Source organism: Brachyistius frenatus, unplaced genomic scaffold, assembly GCF_029030835.1.
Source record: "Brachyistius frenatus isolate BFR_SWC_R1_liver_20210118 unplaced genomic scaffold, ASM2903083v1 Contig_70, whole genome shotgun sequence".
Lineage (NCBI taxonomy): Eukaryota > Metazoa > Chordata > Actinopteri > Embiotocidae > Brachyistius > Brachyistius frenatus.
In genome coordinates this window covers 511514-533381 of record NW_027210669.1, presented here as the reverse complement: position 1 = coordinate 533381, position 21868 = coordinate 511514, and the positions used below count along the sequence as shown (strand labels likewise).

General features: G+C 40.9%; 4 protein-coding genes across 6 annotated transcripts; 3 read left to right on the top strand and 1 right to left on the bottom strand.

The window, feature by feature from the left end:
- The first annotated feature begins 632 nt into the window (after positions 1 to 632).
- Positions 633 to 4020, top strand: txndc9 (thioredoxin domain containing 9). Its single transcript, XM_069707599.1, has 5 exons — positions 633 to 691; positions 1952 to 2154; positions 3218 to 3336; positions 3469 to 3723; positions 3843 to 4020. Exons 2-5 carry the CDS (start codon positions 1981 to 1983, stop codon positions 3955 to 3957), a joined length of 663 nt encoding a protein of 220 aa, XP_069563700.1. The 5' UTR covers positions 633 to 691; positions 1952 to 1980; the 3' UTR covers positions 3958 to 4020.
- A 336-nt stretch (positions 4021 to 4356) lies between these two features.
- On the bottom strand, positions 4357 to 6818 carry mrpl30 (mitochondrial ribosomal protein L30). The gene is made up of 5 exons (XM_069707600.1): positions 6550 to 6818; positions 5987 to 6073; positions 5478 to 5624; positions 4988 to 5061; positions 4357 to 4762 (listed from the first exon to the last, which is right to left on the bottom strand). The coding sequence occupies exons 1-5, from the start codon at positions 6589 to 6591 to the stop codon at positions 4630 to 4632; spliced, it is 483 nt and encodes a 160-aa protein (XP_069563701.1). The 5' UTR covers positions 6592 to 6818; the 3' UTR covers positions 4357 to 4629.
- A 317-nt stretch (positions 6819 to 7135) lies between these two features.
- On the top strand, positions 7136 to 10596 carry mitd1 (MIT, microtubule interacting and transport, domain containing 1). The gene is made up of 7 exons (XM_069707536.1): positions 7136 to 7313; positions 7425 to 7526; positions 7889 to 8025; positions 9408 to 9494; positions 9596 to 9708; positions 9908 to 9968; positions 10084 to 10596. The coding sequence occupies exons 1-7, from the start codon at positions 7169 to 7171 to the stop codon at positions 10177 to 10179; spliced, it is 741 nt and encodes a 246-aa protein (XP_069563637.1). The 5' UTR covers positions 7136 to 7168; the 3' UTR covers positions 10180 to 10596.
- Positions 10597 to 13646: 3050 nt separating this feature from the next.
- Positions 13647 to 21849, top strand: cracdla (cracd like a). Of its 3 annotated transcripts, none has more exons than XR_011311271.1 (10): positions 13647 to 13750; positions 14795 to 14854; positions 15155 to 15299; positions 15410 to 15545; positions 15640 to 15798; positions 17637 to 17891; positions 17983 to 19114; positions 19585 to 20547; positions 21093 to 21213; positions 21315 to 21403. XR_011311271.1 is itself a non-coding variant. In XM_069707597.1 (10 exons), the coding sequence occupies exons 2-10, from the start codon at positions 14806 to 14808 to the stop codon at positions 21509 to 21511; spliced, it is 3150 nt and encodes a 1049-aa protein (XP_069563698.1). In that variant the 5' UTR covers positions 13647 to 13750; positions 14795 to 14805; the 3' UTR covers positions 21512 to 21849. The 3 variants fall into 3 exon arrangements, 2 of the variants coding, with proteins under 2 accessions (XP_069563698.1, XP_069563699.1); XM_069707597.1 differs by having other exon boundaries at positions 19585 to 20540; positions 21315 to 21849; XM_069707598.1 differs by lacking the exon at positions 13647 to 13750 and having other exon boundaries at positions 14078 to 14854; positions 19585 to 20540; positions 21315 to 21849.
- The last annotated feature ends 19 nt before the right edge of the window (positions 21850 to 21868 follow it).

Here is a 21868-nt window from a genome sequence, read left to right as displayed (position 1 = left end):
AAATTGTTCTCAGACTCCAAAGCCCAAAATCTATACCATCTGTCTCTGTTATGTAGTCAGCTGACGTAATGAAGTGAAATACCAGACCGAAGGTCAATAACAATACACGATGGAAAAGCTCAAACAAAAATAAAAGTCAATAACAACAACAACAACAAAATAATACTGTTGACTGTTTTTTGGTTGTTTGTATATAATATATATATATATATATATATATACTGTACTGTATACACTGTATATACTGTGCATTTTATATTTATATTTTATAATTTTACTGCTATTTTATTGCTTTCTATTGTTCTATTATTATCTTGCTGCTTCTATATGCTGCTGTAGCGAAAAAATGTCCCCTCGGGGATTAATAAAGTAACTACCTAACCTAACAACAACAACAACAACAACAACAACAACAAAAAGGTGTACATTGAAAGTGGTTGGATATATATGATGTAGAATTTTGATGCGGATTTAGAATTTATTTCTAATTTATTCCTGAGTTCAATACAGTTCATCATCAAAAGTGGTTTTCTATTGGTTCTTTTAGTTTTGAATTGCCCCGTTGTAGTGACGTCACGCGGGCCCCCCCCCCCCTCTCTCCGCTCCCTCCCCTCACCCCCCTCTGACGTCCCATCCGCTACAAACCGTTTCCGCCCACGAAGTGTTGGCGAGCAGCTGACATTTTCACCAGGTAATCATTTCACAGGAGTTTGCTTTTACGTTTGCTTATTTTAATTCCACCACGGGATACCACCGACGTTTATCATTATTGATAAAAAAAAAAGTTAAAAAAAAAAGCGTTTTCTCCGTTTCCGTGGGAACGTTTATGATATAATCGCGGGGAGGGGGTAAACATCAGCCAGCTAACGTAGCATGCAAACACAAATGTCAGCGTTGTCTGGTTTCCGCCTTGCCATACCGCCACGCTTATCTCTTTGTACGATTTTAATTTCTCCGCTTTGATTACTCGCCGTCACATAAAGGGAATGCGAAACGAATACAACAACCATAACGGGTAACTACGGAGGTTGCACGCGGCTAACGTGAGCTAACAGCCGGCAGAAATGAGGCGTGCCCGGTCGTTTCCATGGCTTTGTCCCGTGTTAGTTGTATTTAAACAGTTTTGAGACATGCCCGGTATTGCAGAAACATACGCTGCAATATATTGCGATTATCTTTTTTTTGTCAGGGTCCCCAAAGAAAAAGAAAAACTTTGTCGACATGTTTTTCATCTAAATAAGATTTTTTTTTTTTTTTAGCCTGTTCGTCTCACTTTATTTTTATTTCATTAAAATATGATTGCCAGGTAGATTAACTTGACATTGTCATAAAAAAACGTGTATAAATGTTGCATGCCACTGAAATTTTTTTATTTATACATTAATATTGAAACATACAGTTCAACAACACCCCTAATTACAGTCTCCAAAATGACCATTTAAATAAATCAATAATGCTCTCAGTCACTCTGAATAAGAACTGAACATTATAATTTAGGTTAGTTTAATTTAATATTATTCTATTTTATTTGTATATAATCTGCATTTAATTTTTTTTTAAATATTTTTTACTACCTTTATTTTTATTGTCATTTTTATTGCTTTGCCCTGTATATGCTGCTGTAACAAAACAAAAAAACAACAACAACAAAAAAATCCCTTTGAGGGATTAATAAAATATCTATCTATCCATCTATCTAATTTCTATGAAGGGAACATTAATTGCTTGGCTGTTTTGTTCCACTTAATGCTATTAGCCTGTTGAAACAATATCGTCACTTAAAAACAAAACTATTGTTTTTTTTCCGCACCCTTAATAACTGCGTTTCTCATGAAATCAGTGTCACATATTAATGTAATCATAACATGACAAGAGATGTCTGAAGTGTGTTATTATTGACTTTTGTGTTGTCCGCTCTTACGTCATCTGTTCTTTGCCTCCTCTGCTCCAGAGAGACAGTTTCACACTGAACAGGCAAACATGGCCGGCCAATCAATGGATCTTATTACCAAGATTTTGGAGCAGTCAGCCAAGGTGATTGAGGACCAGGTGGATGCACAGATAAGCAAAGTAAATGAAATGGATGAAGATGATTTGGAGAGACTGAAGGAGAGGCGATTAGAGGCACTTAAGAAAGCCCAGAAACAGAAGCAGGTATGTGCAATGTTTTAAACACCTTTTAATACACTAATTTTTCTGAGACAGTGCATTGTTCTTGTGTTAATGGATTGAGGTCATAAAGCAGACAAAAATCATCTAAACCACTGAGGACATGCGCCTGCTATCAGCACCCACCGCACAAACTATTCTCAAAATATATAGCCTTACACTTTAAATCTGCAGTATCTCTGATCGTGCTGTGGGGATTGATGGGAATTCATTGTATTACCTGGATAGTGGTTTTCTGTTTTTACCTCACAGTTCAGCTGCTGTAGAAATAAGAAAGATAATTGTTTCAGAATAAAGTTGATTCACAGCATATATGTCACAAACCATAGATAGATAGATAGATAGATACTTTATTAATCCCTCAGAGGGACATTTTTATGTCACAGCAGCATGTACAGGGCAAAACATTTAATATAATTTTTTTTTAAATGCACATTCTATACAATAAAATAAAATAATATTAAATAAACTAAACAGAACTAACCTAAACCTAAACAACGGTGCAATGGATTAGAACAAAACAACATACAAGACAGCAGTGCAAGGGTGTCATTGTTGTGATGGATTTTGCCAGAGGTGATTTATTGTAAAGTCTTATTGCGGTCGGCAGGAATGATGATCTCCTGTATCTGTCCTTGTGACAGCAGAGCTGGAGGAGTCTTTTGGAGAAAGTGCTCCACTGTCCCTGCAGCAGGTGGTGGAGAGGGTGGTCAGGATTATCCAATATGGATAACAGTTTCCTCAGCGTCCTCCTCTCCACCACCTTTTCCAGACTGTCCAGTTTGCAGCCAATGATGGAGCCGGCCTTCTTAACCAGTTTGTTAAGTCTGTTGGTGTCGCCAGTTTTGTAATCAGCTGTTTTTGGTGGACGTTAATAGGAGCTTTGGAGTGAGTTCTAAACTAACTCCAACTCTGAAGTTAGTCTACACATCACAAAGTGTGTTTTTCTGGAATTTGGGCCACTGTTCACATCCCCAACTATCCTGCAGAAGAGAATGCGTGTTCTCATTGCGCTTGAATGTAAATGCATTTTCTTCTTCTATTTCAGGAGTGGTTGTCTAAAGGCCATGGGGAGTACCGAGAAATCGCCAGTGAGAAAGACTTTTTCAGCGAGGTGAAGGAAAGCAAGAATGTTGTCTGCCACTTCTACAGAAGTTCGACCTTCAGGTCTGCCTTCATGTCATTGTATTACTCCAGTATTGTAAACATCTTCACGTCTGTGTTTATATTTTAGCAGCTACAGAATGTTGTCATCAGGCGGCTGGACTTTTCATTCTGTCTTCTATCCCCAACTCGCAGATGTAAAATCCACGACAAACACTTGGCCATCTTGGCAAAGAAGCACGTCGAGACCAAATTCATCAAGCTGAATGTAGAAAAGGCTCCATTTCTGACGGAGAAGCTGCGCATCAAAGTCATCCCTACGCTGGCTCTGCTCATAGACGGAAAAACAAAGGACTATGTGGTTGGATTCAGTGACCTGGGCAACACGGACGAGTTTACCACAGAGGTGCTCGAATGGAGGCTTGGCTGCGCAGAGGTCATCAACTACAGGTGAGACATGCAGTAGACGGACTCCATCACCTTTCAGTCGTCATAGCTACAGAATCACAATAATGCGCTGCTGAAAACAACACCTGTAATTTTAACACCATCTTTTTTTTTCCCCCTAGTGGGAACCTGATGGAGCCCCCGACCGCTGGACAGAGATCCGGCACAAAGTTCACAAAGGTGGAGAAGAAAACCATCAGAGGTCGAACTTACGACTCCGACTCCGACGATGATTGAAAAGTTCTGACAGCTGTTTTTTCTCTCGGGGCTACCTCATCAATAAAAGTCAAGCAGACAGCCCGCTCTCGTTTTTCTTTTCCTCTTTGCTCTTTCACTGGATTCATTTCCGTGTTTCTATTTACCGTCCTGGTTCTTTCAGCCTTACTTCATTAATTACCGTGCTTTATATTTGAGTAACTAAGTAATAACATACATGCATCATTAACAAGGAAACATTACAGAGCCACTGTACCAACAATTTATGAAGTAGCTCTTAGCTTTTAATGTACTGCTGTTGAGTTTGTCTTTTCATTGGCTACAACCTTAAAGCTTTGTCTTGAATTATCAGTAGTTCTGTCTATTTCATTTCATTTGAGCAATGCGTGTTTTATGTTAGAACAGAAACATGGATGCATGTAGGTGGCAAGATCATTTTTTAACATCAGAAAAAAAAATCAAAATGACATTTCCTTGTAGCAAGTTTGACTAAACCAATGCAATATAAAAATGTGTAAAGAATTTAAAAACAATTGTGCTCATGTGGTGTTTGTGTTACTCATTTGAAAATGTTTTCTATATAATTCCCATCATGATATGAACACCCAGTGAGGATGTTTCTCTGACCCAGAAAGTGAAAAGGATGAACCGTTTTTCATTTCGGAGGATTTTTATTTGATATTGACTTCAATGCTACGATGCGATGGCCTCGTGGTCCACAGGCTGGAGGAGGCGACGTACGATGAGCTCTCCGTTGCTGTTAATGTACGTGTCAGCCATGTCCTGTTCATCTGGGAGCCCGTAGGGAGTCTTCAGAGGCTGTATCCTGAAGGGAAGGGAAGCGGGTAAACACAATGACTGTCCAGTCAATGGCCAGACATACAGCTTTATTATGCACTTATATTAATCCTCTCATCAATAACTAGTCGATATAAATCTACTTCTCTCATCATTTTCTTGTACGATTTTTATGGTGTGATGACTCGGCGAAAAGTAATGACTAAAGCAATTGAAAGCCCGCGTGGCACCGCTTTTGATCCGTTAGTCTTACCTCACAAGGTGCTTGACAAACTTCAGTTGGCTATTGACCGCAGGTGTATTTTTGTGAATTACGGGGATGTGAGCCTACATTCAAAACAAAGAGAACAAAGTCAGAGCAAACGCAAAAGTTACAAGTTCAAGAGCATTTCACCTCGAGGAGACACTGATAAAGCTTCTCAGAGCTTCTACAGTCAACAGATGCTGCGTCTGCTTGAGGTGATACAATCACAAGTTGTTGTTGTTTTTTTTTAATGGTTTTGGGGATTATTCTTCTACACTGCTGCTTTTGTGAAACTCAAAGAACTGAACATCAACCACTCACGCTTAGGTGATCCTAAAAACGTATGTTTACCAAAAGTCTGAAAAAGTCTTGTGTATTTCACAACTGTAGTTTTCCTCTCCCATTTAAAAAAACAACAACAACTTTTCAGTATGATGTTGAAACGCTACAGAAAGAAATCCTAATTTGTTTCGGGCTTTGAATATGACAGCCGCCTTACCTTTTTAAGCCCGAGGTGTTTCACCATCTCTTTCTCCCAGTACGGCCTTCGCAGTACACTTCTGACTCGTGTCACGATATGCAGTTTATGAGGCTGGTCTGGATCACCCCCATATTTCTCATGTTCTTTTGATCTCTCCACGAAAATCTGGGAAGGCAAACAAACAAGCCCGTATTCACTGACAACGGAGCAAATGAGCTGCAGTAACGCTTTAATCGATGAGAAGTGCAGAACAAAGGAGAATCATTTAATACCACAGCTGGATTCGTGTATTACACGGCTTCATCTGTGGCAAACTGGACCCTACCTTATTTTAACAATATGAAACATGTGACGACAAAACTAACTAAAATGAATAAGGCATAAAATAAACATTTGGACACAAAGTCCCACTACAGTACAGGGTCAGAGAGGTTTGAGGTAAGAACGAGGAACCCCAACACTCCTTAACAAATTGAAATTGCATCGGGAAACGTTGCATTTTTTGTTGTTGTTGTCTTGATTCTTACCTCTTTTGGGATTCTTGCTTTAGAAAATTTGCTGCGTGCTGACACAAACCACGCGCTGGGTGACAAAACGGTGGCCTCTGTCAGGGCCTGTAACATCCGCAAACACAGAGAGAGAAATTAAAAAGCCATTAAAGCTGACGCTAAAAAAAAAAAAAAAAAGCAGGTTTGTTTTATAATATTTACAGTATAATATACAGTGTCCTGTAGGGTTGTGACACATGACGACAGATAAAATAACATTTCTCAAACATCAGACCTTGTCATACTATTTATACAGTGGCGCCTATTATCTATTATCTCTGGGTTTACTCAGCCAACGGAGGCTCTAATTTTAGGCTCTACTTTTGTCAACAACGTAAATGTTTAATAGTTAAATTGATCGGGTATTATAAATACTCATTTAACCCGAAGCAGACATTTCCGTTAGGTGATTTTCTTTTCAGCTCATTTCTCCAGTCACAGCTGCATGCTGATACGACGATATCAGTCAATTAATCAATTAATATAGGTCGTATAGGTTTGCTAGAATTGGACAGGAACATAATACTGATGGACGAACTTACCTTGACCGATAAAAGGTTCAAACTGCGGTAGACAGCTGACATGCTGCGTTTTGGGGGAACCGGCCGCTCGCCAAGGTTAACGCGCCGCTCGCCGCTCAATGACACGTCGCTGCACGTAAATTGAGCGTCACCAAAACTTTACGAGAAATGTACCTGTTTTTATTCCATATTTACCAAAATGCGCAACCGAAACATGTATTTAAAGTCGAAAAAGAACAACGAAACAGAAGCGTCACGCTGGCGTCCGGCAAATGCTCTCTCTTAGACCGGAAACGTGGCGGTGTTACATTGAAATTCTACCGATGTGGCAAATGCTTTTTCAATAATATTCCTATTCTTGATTTTCAAACTTAATATGACATTTAAAATCAATTAAAAATACGGGTTTTTTTTTGTATTTTGAACGATTATATTAGAATACAGACATTTAAGCTGCGTGTGTTTATTGAAATTGTACCCACCTAAACGTCACAGAACATTATACGGCTGTTACGTTTCTCCGGGACTTATTTTTTTGGCGCACTGAGGTGGCTTTCAAGTCAGGAAGGTAGTACAACTTATCTATTAAAAAAACAATAACAACAACAACAAAAAAAAAAAACGAAGGGTCGAAAGAACAATGACAGAAAACCACGTGTCCGGGATGGAGGCGTCCGCAGTGTCCGTCCTGAAGCGGGCGGTGGAGCTGGACCAGAGCAGCCGCTTCCAGGAGTCTCTGGTCTGCTACCAGGAGGGGATACAGCTGCTTATGGGCGTCCTGAAAGGTCTCCTATATATATATATATATATATATATATATATATATATAATCAGTACACACGGTGGAGGAAGCCTGCACGACACGGATCAAACACTGTTGTGTTTTCTTTTCTCAGCTGTCAAAGATGAGTCAAAGAGGGGCCACTACAGGAAGAAGATCAATGGCTACATGGGCCGAGCAGAGGAAATCAAAGCGCATGTCAACCAGATGAAAGAAGGTAATCAACCGGTGAAAGCTTGTCCCGGGGGCAGCTGCCAGCTGTGGGGCCATGTTCATTTATCGATCTGTCTTCTGAACACACAAAATGAGAGGAACGAACCATTTCTATTTTGACCCCTGAGTCGACAGGCATTGCATTGCATCCGCCTCAAAGCCTTCAACAAGCCAGATAATAACTTGCTTTTGTGGTGAATATATTTCCAAACAAAATTCTTACTATCTAGCTGACTGAGTGAATACGTAATGTGTGCGTTGGGGCCTAAATACAGACCCATAGCTCCCACTGACGTGATTGATTTCAGTCTGTGGTACCAATAATGTTTGTTCGTCTTCTCTTTCTGTCTCCCTCCGTCCCTACAGATGGGAAGTATCATGAGCAAGTACGAATATCAGAGGATGCCACAGGTCACAGCTACGAGGTTATGTTCAAGCCGTACATCAGCAGCGCTCTCACGGAGGTCTGGGTGGAGGACCCGTACATACGACACATCCATCAAGTAAGACCCTTGTTCTCATCACGGTTTCATTGTCAGGTTTTTTTTTTCCCCCCGCTGTGTTTAAGGGTTTGTTCAAAGGCTGCAATTACTGTTCTTTAAAAAAAAATAATAATAATTTAAAAAAAATCTGTGTATTTATTAACATTTTAGGTACTTGAATAATAAATGTCTTGATTAACAACTGAAACGGGGCATCTGCACCAAGGAACCAAAACCCCCTGAGTACTATTTTTTTGTTCATATGATTAAGTTTAACTTAGCTTTGGTATACATGGGATATGCACAACTAAATCACAAAATAAACACCATCATTTCAGCAGAAGAGGGGGGGGTTTAATAAAATCATATTTAAAAAATGTTTTCAATTATTTTTTTGTTTGTTTGGCCAACATTCGAACAGTCTGACGTCAAAACCCAAATACTGCCAGTCCACATTTGAGTGTCTGTGACCAGAGAATTTTTTATTATTCTAATGGATAAGTTATTAATTGAGAATTGGACTTTTCACCGATTCATGTAAGTTGACCAAGCATTAATCAATAATTGATTCACACTTTCAGCAACTTTTATTTGTTGACATGAAAACAGTTTTATAGGTGCAGTGTAGAGGATTGGGTGGCATCTAGTGGCGAGGTTGCAGAATGCAACCAACTGAACTCCCCTCGTTTCGCCTTCCAAGCGTGTAGGTCAGGAGAATCTACAGTAACTGTGAAACTCGTGAAAGGAAACAGAAGTTCCTTCATAGTGTTTGGTTTGTCTTTTCTGCGCTACAATAAAAACGTGGTGAAATATGAAGAGCTCATTCTGCGGTAATGAAAACACAATGATTCTTAGTTTCAGGTGTTTATACACTAATGAAAACATAATTAGCAAGATTTTATTCCATTTCTGTCAGTAGATCCGCCTAAATCCTACACAATGAAGCTTTATTTAAAAAATTATATTTCAGATAAAGTGAATTCTTAAAATCTTCTTATAATTTAGTCTATAAGTTCTTAGAATCTGTTTGCTGTGATTCATTTCAAAGTAAGCGACAATCATGACATTCATTATTTCTAAAATTATTTCTGAACTCGATAGCCCGTCTTGAAACTGATTTATCTTTAATTATGAGTAGATGATTAAAAACGTGTTGATATAATGACTTTTTTTTTTTTATGACTGTACAGTGTAGTGGAGTTTGGTGTAAAGTAAACACACTTTTGTTTTTGTGTTTGCTCAGTTTTCCTAATTTTCCAGAGTACAAATCACTTTAACCCCTTTGGTTCCAGTCATAGTTTATAATAGTTAATTTAACACTTGCAATTGTGACATCGACATAAAACTGTCCCTTGCTTCCATAATCTGTCGAACAAACCCCTCGTCTCTGCTCTCCAACGCAGCTCTACAACTTCCTGCGGTTCTGTGAGATGCTGCTAAAAGCCTCCTGCAAAGTGAAGACGATCCATCTCCTCACTTCACAGGATGAAGTAGGTTATTTGAGTAATGAGGTCGCACTGTGTAACGAACACAGCCACAGCCGTCTCTTGTGCTCAGTTGTTGTTTCCCTGCCGTTCCTTCTGTCCTGCAGGCTGACAGCGGCCAGCAGAGCAGCGCTCTGGCCGAGCTGACGGAGAGTCTCGGTGCTCAGGGAGTGACGCTGGACCTCCAGTTCTCCTCCACCATCCACGACAGGGAGATCAGGTACTGCTGCAAATTTTCTTTACTTCCATCCGCTATGCATGAGAGATTTCTTTTATTATTATTTTTTATAATGGTGGCTTTAGCTTTTGAATTTTGAATTTTTTTTATATTATGTAGTGTTTACTTTCACATCAGCACACCTTCGTCTATAATGTTGGTTTATTTTGTGCCAGTAAACTTGACTTCATTTTATTTTTAGGTTTGACAATGGTTGGATCATAAAAATTGGAAGAGGCTTGGATTACTTTAAGAGACCTAAAGTGAGACTTTATACTTCACACTAATTATCTTTGCCCTTAACTTTCTGCCACTGTCAGAGTTACTGAATGTCTGTGAATCGACATGTTGACGTCTGGTTGTCCTTTTGTCCCACAGGGTCGATTCTCTGTCGGATATTGTGACTATGACCTCAGGCCGTGCCAGGAGACCACTGTAGACATTTTCCACACCAAACACACAAAGACTCTATGAAACCCATCATGCCAATATATATATATATATTTTGTAACTGAAGTAATTGTATTTACTTTCCTGCCTTCAAACCACAGACACATCTGCAGTGTTGTGGGATTTACCTTTGCACACAGACGCATGGAGGCGGATTGTTAACAACTGGTTGCTTTTTGCTGCGCTGTTCTGTCTTAGATTTCAGCTAACTGTATGATCAAATCTTTTATATTTCGGTGTTGGGTTCATAAGACATCTCTCCAGTTTTATACAATGTCGTTTATGCAAGTTATTTTTTTACAGGTTTTATTTTCTTGACTTTTAAGGTTTTTTTCTCTTATGACCATGGGCAGAAATATGTGTCACTAAAAACTGGATTTGAATCCTTTATATTTAAAATTCAACTCGAATTGCCTCATTAAAAACTGAATTTGAATCACATCATTTTGATTTCTATTTCATTGAATAATTGTATTGACAAACAGAAATAGAGCTCAGAAGATCAGTATTTTATTTGTATTCTAGGTTTCTACAGGTTTTGATAGGTTGCTGTTTTTAACATTTATAATAGCAGCAAGAGGTTGGCTAGCGGTAGCAAGTATAGCTATTTCTTCTTATTTTCATTCCTCATCAGAAACGCTTCCATGTCAAGTGACATAAAAAGCTACGTGTTGGAGTTCTCAAAAACCTGCCACTTTCCTAGTGGGATATTGCCAGTTCAACAAATGTTTTCCCACTTGGAAGTCTTTTCCGCTAACCAGTTGCTCATGAGAGCGTTAATAAATAATACTATTTGCTGCAGATGGGGTTTGGACACTAATTGAGGAAGACTGGACGACACTGAAGAGACGTGCCTCCCAAAATCACTGCGAGCAGATCGCTGGGGATGAAGTGGAAGAGGTTGTAGGGAAAGTGGTCCGGCGGGCCTGGTACCACCACACTGGACAGAAGGTGAAGGAACACAAGAAATTATTCGATGAGCTGCTGTTGTCAAATAGTCAGAGGGATGTTTGGGAGCATCCAGGCGATGAATGAGTCACAGTAACATCACGGCTTTAAAGACAGAAAAAAATCATCACAACTAAACTTTCGACTGGGGGCGTAAGGTTCTGTGAAGAATCTCTGGAGAACGTTCCCCGAAAGCTCTCTTAGGGAATGTACCGTGGAAATTCTTTGGAGAACATTCAGTGAGTGATCTTTGGAGAATGAACCGCGACGGTCCCTCGGGAATGTTCCTCAAATGTTTTGTGGGGAACGTTCCTCAAACGTACTCTCGGGGAACGTCCCGCTATCGTACTTTGTGTGGCACGAACATTCTCTGGAGAATGTTCTTCGAAAATTCTTTGGGGAACGTTTGGCAAGCGTTCTCCAGGGCATGTCCCGTAAAGCTGCTCTAGGAAACATTCCCCTAATGTTTTCTGGGAAGCATTCCCCGAAAGTTGTGTGGTGAATGTTTCTGGATTATTCTTTGGGGAACGTTTGACAAACATTCTCTGGGGAACGCTCTTTGGAAAACATTCCCTGATCGTCTTGGGAGAGTGGTTTGAAAAGTTTAGTTTATATTTTAACATAACATTCCTGGCAGTCATGGAAAACCTCACATTGACATGTAGTAAATGATTACTTAAAAATGTAAATGACCGAAAGAACAATATGTGATGTAAAAAAAACCTCCAGCTCTATAAATAAGAAAAGTTCTTCGGCTATGATGCAGTGATCTCATGTATGTTATCTATGTAGGGGTTTTTAATAGTGATCAGGTTGTCAGATGTGCTGTGATCCATCCAACACGAGTCCAATTAAACTTGAATGACAAAAATATTTCCTTATAAAAAAAACAAAATCACCTGAAAAATATTTTCCTCATAACATTTTTCATGAAGCTGTGTGCTTGAATGAATAGTAGCCCTCATGAACTCAAACAGCGCTGTGATCGGATTATCTATCGGCCTTAATCTCGATATGCACAGGCTCATCTGGTCTCCGAGAGGAAGAAATTATAATCCATCAGAATAGCACATGAACCACAGACAAACATATACTGTAAGAAAACTTGAGCACCTTTGTTTTCCATCTGCTGAGAAGACACATGCTTCAGGACATGAGGCAATGAAATGAAAATGCAATAAAAATGGAGTATATTTCATGATGTGCAGACAGCTCCCCTGTACACACATGAACTGCAATCATATTACAGCTCATTAGGATAAAATAAGATCGCCTGCATATTGTCCTTTATTTGTAGATAAACTGCAATAAATCCACGAATGAGGAAATTAAACAAACCCACCTCCCAGACTCGTATGTCACTGAGGTCTGTCAACATGGTGCATGTGGTTTGCTGCATGTAATCCAGATGTCACCGGCTGGATTTATATTCTGGTGGAAGAGAGAAGGATTTGGGTGATGAGGAGCCTCATCAGAGATGCTGCTCGGCTGCACAGCCAGACACACACACACACGGATGTGGATGCTAAAGGTTGGCTTCCCAACTCCCGCTGCCCTCCCTCTCGCTGATTGTAGCCTACTGGCCTAGATAGTGCTTCCAGCTCTGGCTACTATCCTGTGTGGATGTGCAGGAAGTTGGATTCACTGCAACTCGAGGATCATTTCACAGCTTATGAAAAATGCGGGGCATATCTTTGTCTCTTTTTCTGTCACTTTTGATTATTTTAGGATTATTTTGCAACATTTTTTTTTTTATACTTTTGATAGACCGTTAAATGTGGAAATACAGAGAAACATGTAACAAAGGTCTCCAGCTGCAGGGACATGTAATTATATGGTTAACATTTCAACCACTCGGCTACCAGGATGCCAAAGTGGAAAAATCTTAGCAACTCTGTCCATTTATTACTTGCAAAATGACCTAACTGATGATGTGTGGACATTATTAATGTACAAACAGACATCTCAGTATAACTGCTGTCAAATGCTTTAAAATTTCTATGAGATGGTGACTGGAATTTTTTTAATTAAAATTTTGGGATTTAAAACACACACATTTACCTAAACACACATACGTTTGTGATCATCTGGGTGAGTGAGCAACCCGGTGTAATGTGTAAACAGTTCTGTGAGCCATAATTCCTGTATGCATGTCCTCTTTCCAACTGGAGCTTTATTATTTTTTTTTTTCCCTCTACTCTCATTTCTGGGCCTAAAATCAGGTTAGCGTTTTATAAGGAGCTTAGCGCAGAGGGCCACAGTGTGCCACTAATGTAATAGAGTATCTCTCTCCCTCTCCCTCCCGATCTCTCTCTCTCTCACATTCTCATCTGTCCTCTTTTCTCTTTGTGCATTTGCTTACCCTATCATGGAGTGACCTTCTCTCTCTCTCTCTCTCTCTCTCTCTCTCTCTCTCTCTCTCTCTCTCTCTCTCTCTCTCTCTCTTTCTTTCTTTCTTTTCTCCCTGCCTCTTTTTTTTTTTTTTTTTTACTTCCCTCACTCCCTTCCCTGTGCGTCTCCCTCAGTCTGCAGATGTGGACATAAGCCTGGGGTTTAAACATCAGGGGCAGCTGGGACAGGACAGCACGGTTTTGAGAGGAGGACAAACAGGAGGGACAGAAGTCGAGGTGCTGGCGTTAGACTCATGGTAAGGTCACTCATTTTTAATCCCTGACAGTGTGTGAATGTGTGTTTTCCTGCTGACTTTCCCTGTGAATGTCAGGTGGCTTTTGTCCTGCTGTATGTGGCATCGGAAGTTTGTGATTAAGCCATTGTTATGGATTATTATGGTGCTGTGAAATCTTACAAGGATCTCTCTGCAATGTCAATAATCCACTGGATTATCCTCTGTTTGTTTGTTGTTGTTGTTTTTTTTTTGGGGGGGGGGGGCTGTAGTTTGACTCAGTGGAGGGCAAAACTCTCAGGAACAGCCTGATTCATGGACACTTTCATTTCATTCACAGTGGAGGTTATCCCCGAAACAAGTTCAAATGTATTTAAAGTGCAGGAGGAGGTTCTCAAATATGATATCACTTGTGTCATGGAGCATTCATGTGCTTGTATCCTTTTCAACAGGGTGTACTCGGTGATACGAGAGGTGCAGTGTGGACTTTGCTTGTTTAATCATAACCTGTCACATTGTGTCTTATCAGCCAGGCATACAGAATCACGCTCTGTTGACAACCGCTCCTTGCCATCCAGAAACACAAAATCAAATAAATCTGGATGTTTGTCAGACAAGTAAAGCTGCCTCAAAGCGAGACCTTATGTTTACTTTGCTCACGACATAACGCTTTACCCTGGCTGTAATCCTTTGGGAACAGTATGATATTCATGCACAGGTTACTCCTCATAAAGTGCATCCTTCCTCTAACCAACAACGCTGTGTGTTTTCTTGATGACACAACATATCTTGTCTTTTCTACCCTATATGGTCCTTCTTTGGTTAGTTGACTCGCCTAGTTACAGTAAAGGTTAATACTGTTCCTGATAATGAACAATAATAAACCTTTGAACCTCAAGTCCACATGTGTGACAAGACAATTTACCACTGGAGCAGTAATACCACTTCAGATGCCCTGCAGTATTCCTTCAGCTTTTGGTGGCACAATTGCCTTCCGTTTCCTTTTTTGAAAACACTTTCCTGTCATCTGCTCCGTGCTTCTTTTTGTTGTTGTTGTTGTTGTTGTAGCGATCAAACCGATGGAGTCTTTTACTGGAGATACAGAAGAAAGCACAGAGGACATTCCAGGTGAGATTATCTCCCTTGTAGTTTTACATAAGAGGGTAATGGCGAAGAAGAACATGTTTTTTTTTTTCTTTTTTAACCGTGTCAGCATAACATTGAGACACATGATCAGCACACATCAGCAGCTATTAATTGTTAATGAAAGATCGTAATCAACAGCAGGACGTGACATACCTCTAATGTAACAATTACAAATAATCATGAGAAAATACATACAGTAGGATGTAGAGAGGTCATTATGTGATGTGTGTGTGTCTGAGAGCTGCTGTGACCTGGATCTGTCTCTATCTCAATCTCTGTTAGGATGTAAAATGTCCAAGCTCACTTCTCTGAAAACCCGTCTGTTCTGGAGGAGTAAGAGAGCAGATGGAGTAGAAAACACCAAACTCAGCCAGTCAGCCAGTGACATTACAGCAGGGAAGGGGCTGGATTCAGATGAAGATTCAGAGTGAGTCTCTACATGACAGGAAACCTCTTTCATGTTGCGTTTTTGTCCTCGTCCTTGCTTCGAGTCCGTGCCTTCACCACTCTTCTGCTTCCCTGCTCCTGCTCCCTCAGATGCTCCCAGGAGACAATGGGATCACGGTCCTTGTCCCACGAGAGCATCTTTCTGGATGATCAGGCCCTGACAGACGCTGAACCAGCCAGGGTTTTATCCCAGGAGAATGTTCACAGCAAGATTAAAGCTCTGCAGGTACAGCCCTTTTTATGACTATTATTCTATGCAGGTTGTTGGGAAGCAGGGAATTCAGAGTTGTAACTCTTCCTGCCGTGCTCTGCTATCACAGATGAAGCTTCAGCAGCAGAAGATGCATTTGGGGCCGCCACCGATGGTTCTGCCGATCAGACGTCAAGAGGATCTGGGCGGCCATTCAGAGGCCAGAGTTCCCCACAGCCCTCCTGATGTCTCAGGGGGAGACGTCACGTCCCAGGAAGCCCTCACCAAGGTGATTTATCGTCACGTTTAAGGGACACACAGTCAGTTATCTGCAAAGGTGATCAGCTCTTTTGAGAGTATGTGAGACACGGTGAGTTAAGCCACCCCTTGTTTCTTAGCAACTATCAAATTAGTTATGTGGCCACACAGTTTTTGAGGGGTCATCCATTTTACTCACACTGTGATTTTGCTGTTCAAAGTCAATTCCTATTCAAGGAGTTGCGATTCTATTTTCTGAACAATAACAGACAAGTTTGAAGAAGTCTCATATGTGTTAGTGCCTTAGTAAGTTACAATATAAGGCTATACTGTTAGCATGATGTTGACTCTAAACTGCTCAATGATACATGTTTGTTAAAATGGCAGGAGGGGGGTAATTTGAGCCAATAGGCCTGGGGGAGGTTCAGCCAATTCCCCCCTTTTATGATTATTATTATCAAAGTATTATTAAAGTAAAATATTTTTTCTACATTTCATTCTTATATTGTTAAACAAAAATTATGTCACATTTTGAATTTCAGTCCAAAATCAGTCTATTATTAACAGAGGTAAGACAAGACCTCAATTTCACAGGTGCTATTCTGCACAGGTGTAACCATCAGTTCCCTTTTCACCTTTCCATCTCCAGCTATTTCAGTTTGCACAACTGCAGCCACTTCTACTGAAATATCATTTGCTTTGAGACAGATTTATTTTAGGTGAAAATGTTCAGTTTCACTTCAACATAATCAGGAGCACGATTTACTCCCATGTGGCTCAACTTATCCTCTGCCGAAATTGAGCCATGAGGCCACTTTTTAAAATGGTTTATTTTAGATCCAAAGTGATTGTTCCCAGGGATGCACCACACCTGGAAATATTTGTTCATATTTATGTTGGAGGCATTACTGTCAGTGCCTCACTTTAAAGACGCCTCAAGTAAAAACGGACTCATTAAACCCCGTACTATCTACAGTTTAACAATTCTGAGTGTTCCTGCTGAGTAATGTCATCCTCAACAAATGAACTTTACCTTGCACAAACCATAATGGTTGAACTATTGATGTGCTGCACTGCCACCCTGAGCCATAGCTTGTGTAGGGACAGAAAAGTGAAGAGGAGGAACAGCATCTGCCCATCAGTTCAGTTAAAGTGCAGGACTTGTGTTTGCGGGTGCTTTTGCCTTGTCGGCAGACCAAACATCCTGCAAGGAGAGAAATCCTGTAAATCTGTGTCATTCTGCTGATCCTTTTTGAGGTTTTAAGTCTCAGACTAGAATTCGCTTTCATTTAAAAGTTATTAAAAAAGGTGGGTGTTGATTTGCTCACCTCACTTTTTAATATTTTTTTATTATTACTGACATTCCCACACAAAGATGGTGTCACTTCTGCCCCATTCTTTCCTATTGAAGTTATAAGTCTTTAAAAATGGGTCACAAATATTCAGTTTCATTGTGTGTAGCACAGTAATCCCTAAAACAGCTGGGCTCTTAAGTATTTACTCAAACGGGAGTAAATAGTGCCACACTTTGGGCACTCGTGAGGATTTACGTTGTGTTGGGGATTGAATCAAAATAAACTGCAGTGGCCACGTTCATTGAAGGAATAAGCCACTAAGTGCAATCATGTATTTCTAATTATGTTTGGACTATGATGAAGGTCTGAGGAATTACACAGTTTTCTGGTTCTTTGTTGACAGTTTTTAAAAGGTAAAATATAATCCTCCTTATCTTTTAAGATTAGGCAGGTAGGAGAGGGTAAGACAATCAATAAATGTTGTAATTATAACAAATGCTAACTTTTGTGAATACTTCTTTTTTGTCTTAATCCTTTATTTGCAGAAATAATTTTGTCATTTTTCTCCTTTCAGACAATATCCCAGCCTGCCTGTCGTCCTCTATCACCCATCACCAAATCTGCACTTACCAAGTCTCTGCCCCTGACTCCATCCCATCCTTTTTCTTACTCTGTCCCCTCCAATTCCTCTTCCTCTGCCATCGAGGCTCCGTTAGACTTTAGCACACCACCCCAGTTCACTCCCTACTTGGATAGTTCTGCAGCACGCCACCGGATGTCCATCAAACCCAAAAACAAGAGGGCCGGCTATAAGAAGAAACTCGCTGTGGTGAGTGACCATTTCACTGCCTTATACATAACACTGTTTGCAAACACAAACAAACACTTTTCTAACGTTGATATCTTTTTTTTTTTTGCAGACCCAGTCTAGGTCTCATTCAAACAGCCTGAACAACATCGACCACATAGAGGATATGGAAGCACAAGAGCAACAGCTTGAAGCTCAAGAGAGGATGGTAGTTGAAACAAAACAAGGATGGACCGGCATTCCTGTCACATCGCAGGGTCTTTCTTCAAAACCTGCAGAGGTGGCACCAATCACATCAGAGGCAGCACCCAAATCATCCAGCCTTAGTTTTCCCCTTCAGGATCATGCTCTTGCTGGGACAGTAGCCTCTCAGGTGCTTCGAGTTAAACCTTACAGACGAGTGGATGCAATGTCCAGTGAACGTCCACACTCGTCCTACATCGAGTCAGAAAAACGAGAGGATTTTGAGATACAAATAATGTCCCATGACAAGAGGAATACTTTAAACAAAGCTGCAACGACTGAAGTCTCTGCTGACCAGCACCCCACTTCCTTCGGCTCAGGGATGTGGTTCAGGTCTTCCTCTGTTCGCCAGCCGGTTCAAGGTGACGACGAGAGCACAAGAGGAATAAAGAGATCCACCCCGGGATCTGGCTCTTTCCATTTCTCCATCACCTCCGTCAGGAACCGAGATGGAGAAAGACCCCGATCAGGCAGCTTTATAGAAGTGCTGGAACAGGGTGAATCTAGGCATAAGACAGCCGTGGGAGCAGAGGAGAAAAGCACGAGGGAAAAGGAGGAACTTCAAGCCTTTCAGGTCAGAGGGGGCCCTTTTGCCGTGGGACGATTAAGGCAAGAGGGAGCGCCACCCAAAAGCTCAGTTACTGCATGGGACAGAAGGGACAGCTTCAAAAAGGTAGAATCAGTGATGCCATCTAAAAGTGTGTCCGCTGATGTAGAGGGAGAGGAGGGGGAGAGGCGCCAGGAGGTGGACGAAGAGGCAAAAGAGGTCCAGGAGGATGAAGGAAAGACAGCGTTTGGCATCAAGCTGCGCTCCACGTCTCAGTTGAATCGTTTTCGGTCTGATGCAGCTTCTAACCATCATCCAAAGACAGCGCTGAGTGAGGACCAGTGCGACAAACAAAAGAGACAGGAGATAAGTGATAACAGCAGTTACCTGTCTGAAAAGCTGCCAGCAAACACGTCTAATACATCATCCACCTCTGGAGAACTCAGAACCACAGGTGAGTCATCTCTACCCAGATATACCTTTTCAATGTGTTTACTGTATTTATTTTAAATTAAACATAGGAGTTTGCAAAGTGTAAATACAAGTAAATGCAACTGTAGAAAATGTACTAAAAACATTTAAATAAAGATGAATAATTGATGATACATTATTACCCTGATTATTATGACACAACATTCACTATGTCTTATATCATATTGAAGATGTGTTATTGCACATTCTTTCATGTTTACATAAATGTTTGCATACTGATAGCAGCTATCCAAGGTTTGGAAGTGTGACTCTCTGCCAAGGTTTCAGTTCATTATAGAGTTAAACATTGCACAGATGCACACTGTAATGCTATGTCTGTAGACAAAATAAGTTTCACTAATCACAAGGGAACTTTGCACTCATTAAAATACCGCACAGGGTAATTTTAACAGTGCTGCCAAGCATATCTAACAGATTTGTGTCACTCCTTAGATCCATCCCTGTGTGGCTTCTCCCTTCCAGTCAAGCACAACACTCCATCTTACAATGCTCCTGTCACACCTATAGAAGTCCAAACGACCTCTTCAAACCCCAAAGAGGCAGGAACCAGACCCCAGGAGCCTCAGCCTGCCCCCCAAACAGCCCCAGCCGAGGTGTCATGGATGAGTCTGGCCATGGAGAAGACCAGGAGCATCCAGCAGCTTTTCACTAGTAAATTCCCCAGAGATTTTACGTGCAATGTACAGCCAAACATGCCAAACGCAGGTCGACCACAAGCACAAGTACAGCCAACAAGACAAACAGAGACGGTGACGGAGACACAGACTGGAAGGATACAACAAAGTGCAACAGAGGCTGCAAATCAACCATTAGCTGATACAGCGAAAGCAGAGGCAGTTGAGATCAGAAGTCCAGTGCAAACTGTCAAACCGTCACCAATGGGAGAGCAACAGAAGATGTCAGTGACACCACCTGCCCTGTCGAACACCTCCAGAGAACCACCGATGTCAAAACAAACCAAGGAAGACCAGCCAAGCACAACTCAGTCTGTTTCGTATTCAGCGTCCCATCCTGCTGTGCAGACCAACCCCTGGACCACCCAGTCCCCCTTACGCTCTCTAACACAAACAGAGGCCACATCTCAGTTTGCACCAGGGAGTGCCACGCAGTCTCTTGCACAGTCGTACCTTTCCTCAGGCCAACAGCAACCCTCCTGGAGCAACCGAGGTCTCCACTCTGCCAACCAGCTCAAATCCACAACTTCACCTTCTCCTGCAGCAGTTCCTCCTTCAGTTTCTGCCTCGGGAAGAGGAGAAGGAGAAGCCACTTCGCATCAAGAGGCTGCGGCGCTCTCGAGCAGACGAGCCGTTTGGGCTGGATCAGTTAGCGAGAAGGCGGCTTTTCTGGAGAAACAAGTAGAGTGGACCGCGCAACCTGGATCCAAGGGGGTTTGTGGTACTTCTTTGTAACTGTCTTTCATATGTCATCCTCTCGGTGCTGCCTCACTCCCGTGTGCTGTCTTTGGCCTGCAAATCCAAACCCATTCATTACTGCTGAAGATGTAAATATTTTAAAACAGTTTGTCAGCATAATTCAATTTAAAAAAAAAAAAAAAGAAGAAAAAAAAAAAAGCTAAGTCTTTTTCCCAGATTGAGAATTCCATCAAACAGGAGTTTAATGGAAGTTTTTCAGCCACAAATTTGGTGCTTTAATAAGTATTTACAACAGAAGAATGGTAAATGTGGGCCACAAAATAAACCACATGTTCATTATAATGAAGCAGTATGTCACTCAGAGCAACTTGGTGACTCATTAATGGGTTTTATGGAGGTATTTGGCATTGATAAACAGGCTTTCTCTGGCTTTGTTAGTAGGATGAGTTTATTGTTGGTTTTGGTCTTTTTATAGCATTAATTAAATACAGAACGTCAACAGATATTTTCCTTTTTTGGACTGCCAAGATATCCTGACTATATGCTCTAATTCTTTGTTTTTCTCAGGTGGAATTGAGGAAAGCTCCAACAGAAACGCATACATCAGGTGAACCTCCTGCCTCAGCAAAAAACACATCTCTGAGCAAAGAGACAATTCCAGAGGGAAGACAAGGGGTAAAACTTGCAGGTGTGTTGATACATATTGGCCATAATGATGACTGCAGTAATATTCACTTGGTATTTAGTATCTTTCCTTGCAGCAATGTGACACAGGGTTTTATTTTTTAGAGTCAAGCCCCACTAAAGTTCCAGACCGGCCACGCGAGGACAAATGGCTGTGGAAAAATGCGGCGTCATCTTTGTCACCATCATCGTCCCCCACGCTGTCGTCTGTTTTGCAGTCCATGCCTGACAGTGGCCAGCCGTCCTGGATGGAGCTGGCCAAGAGGAAGTCTATGGCCTGGAGTGATAAGACAATGGACTAAGAAGGAATACAGAAAAATGAACAGGGTATGGAAACAAGGATATGAACATCAACAAGGTTGATGTATTGAATGTTTGGTGAGGCTGTCAGGGAAGTGGTGATTCAGCTGTTGTGTTTATATTTAATTGTAAATTGTTAATGTTTTCTTAAGAGACAGAGAGAGAGAGAAGCAGAGTCTATACTGAAAGTTTGTTATAATTCCTCTCTTCAATAACCACTTTAAGATAAAGGGTCTTTATGAATCATGTGTAATGTAATTCAGCATTTCACTGCTGTTTAAAGTTTATGTTAAATAATTAAAAAAATTATGTTGATGGTTTTGTTGTCACGCTATTAATGTAAAATGAGTAAGCCCCCA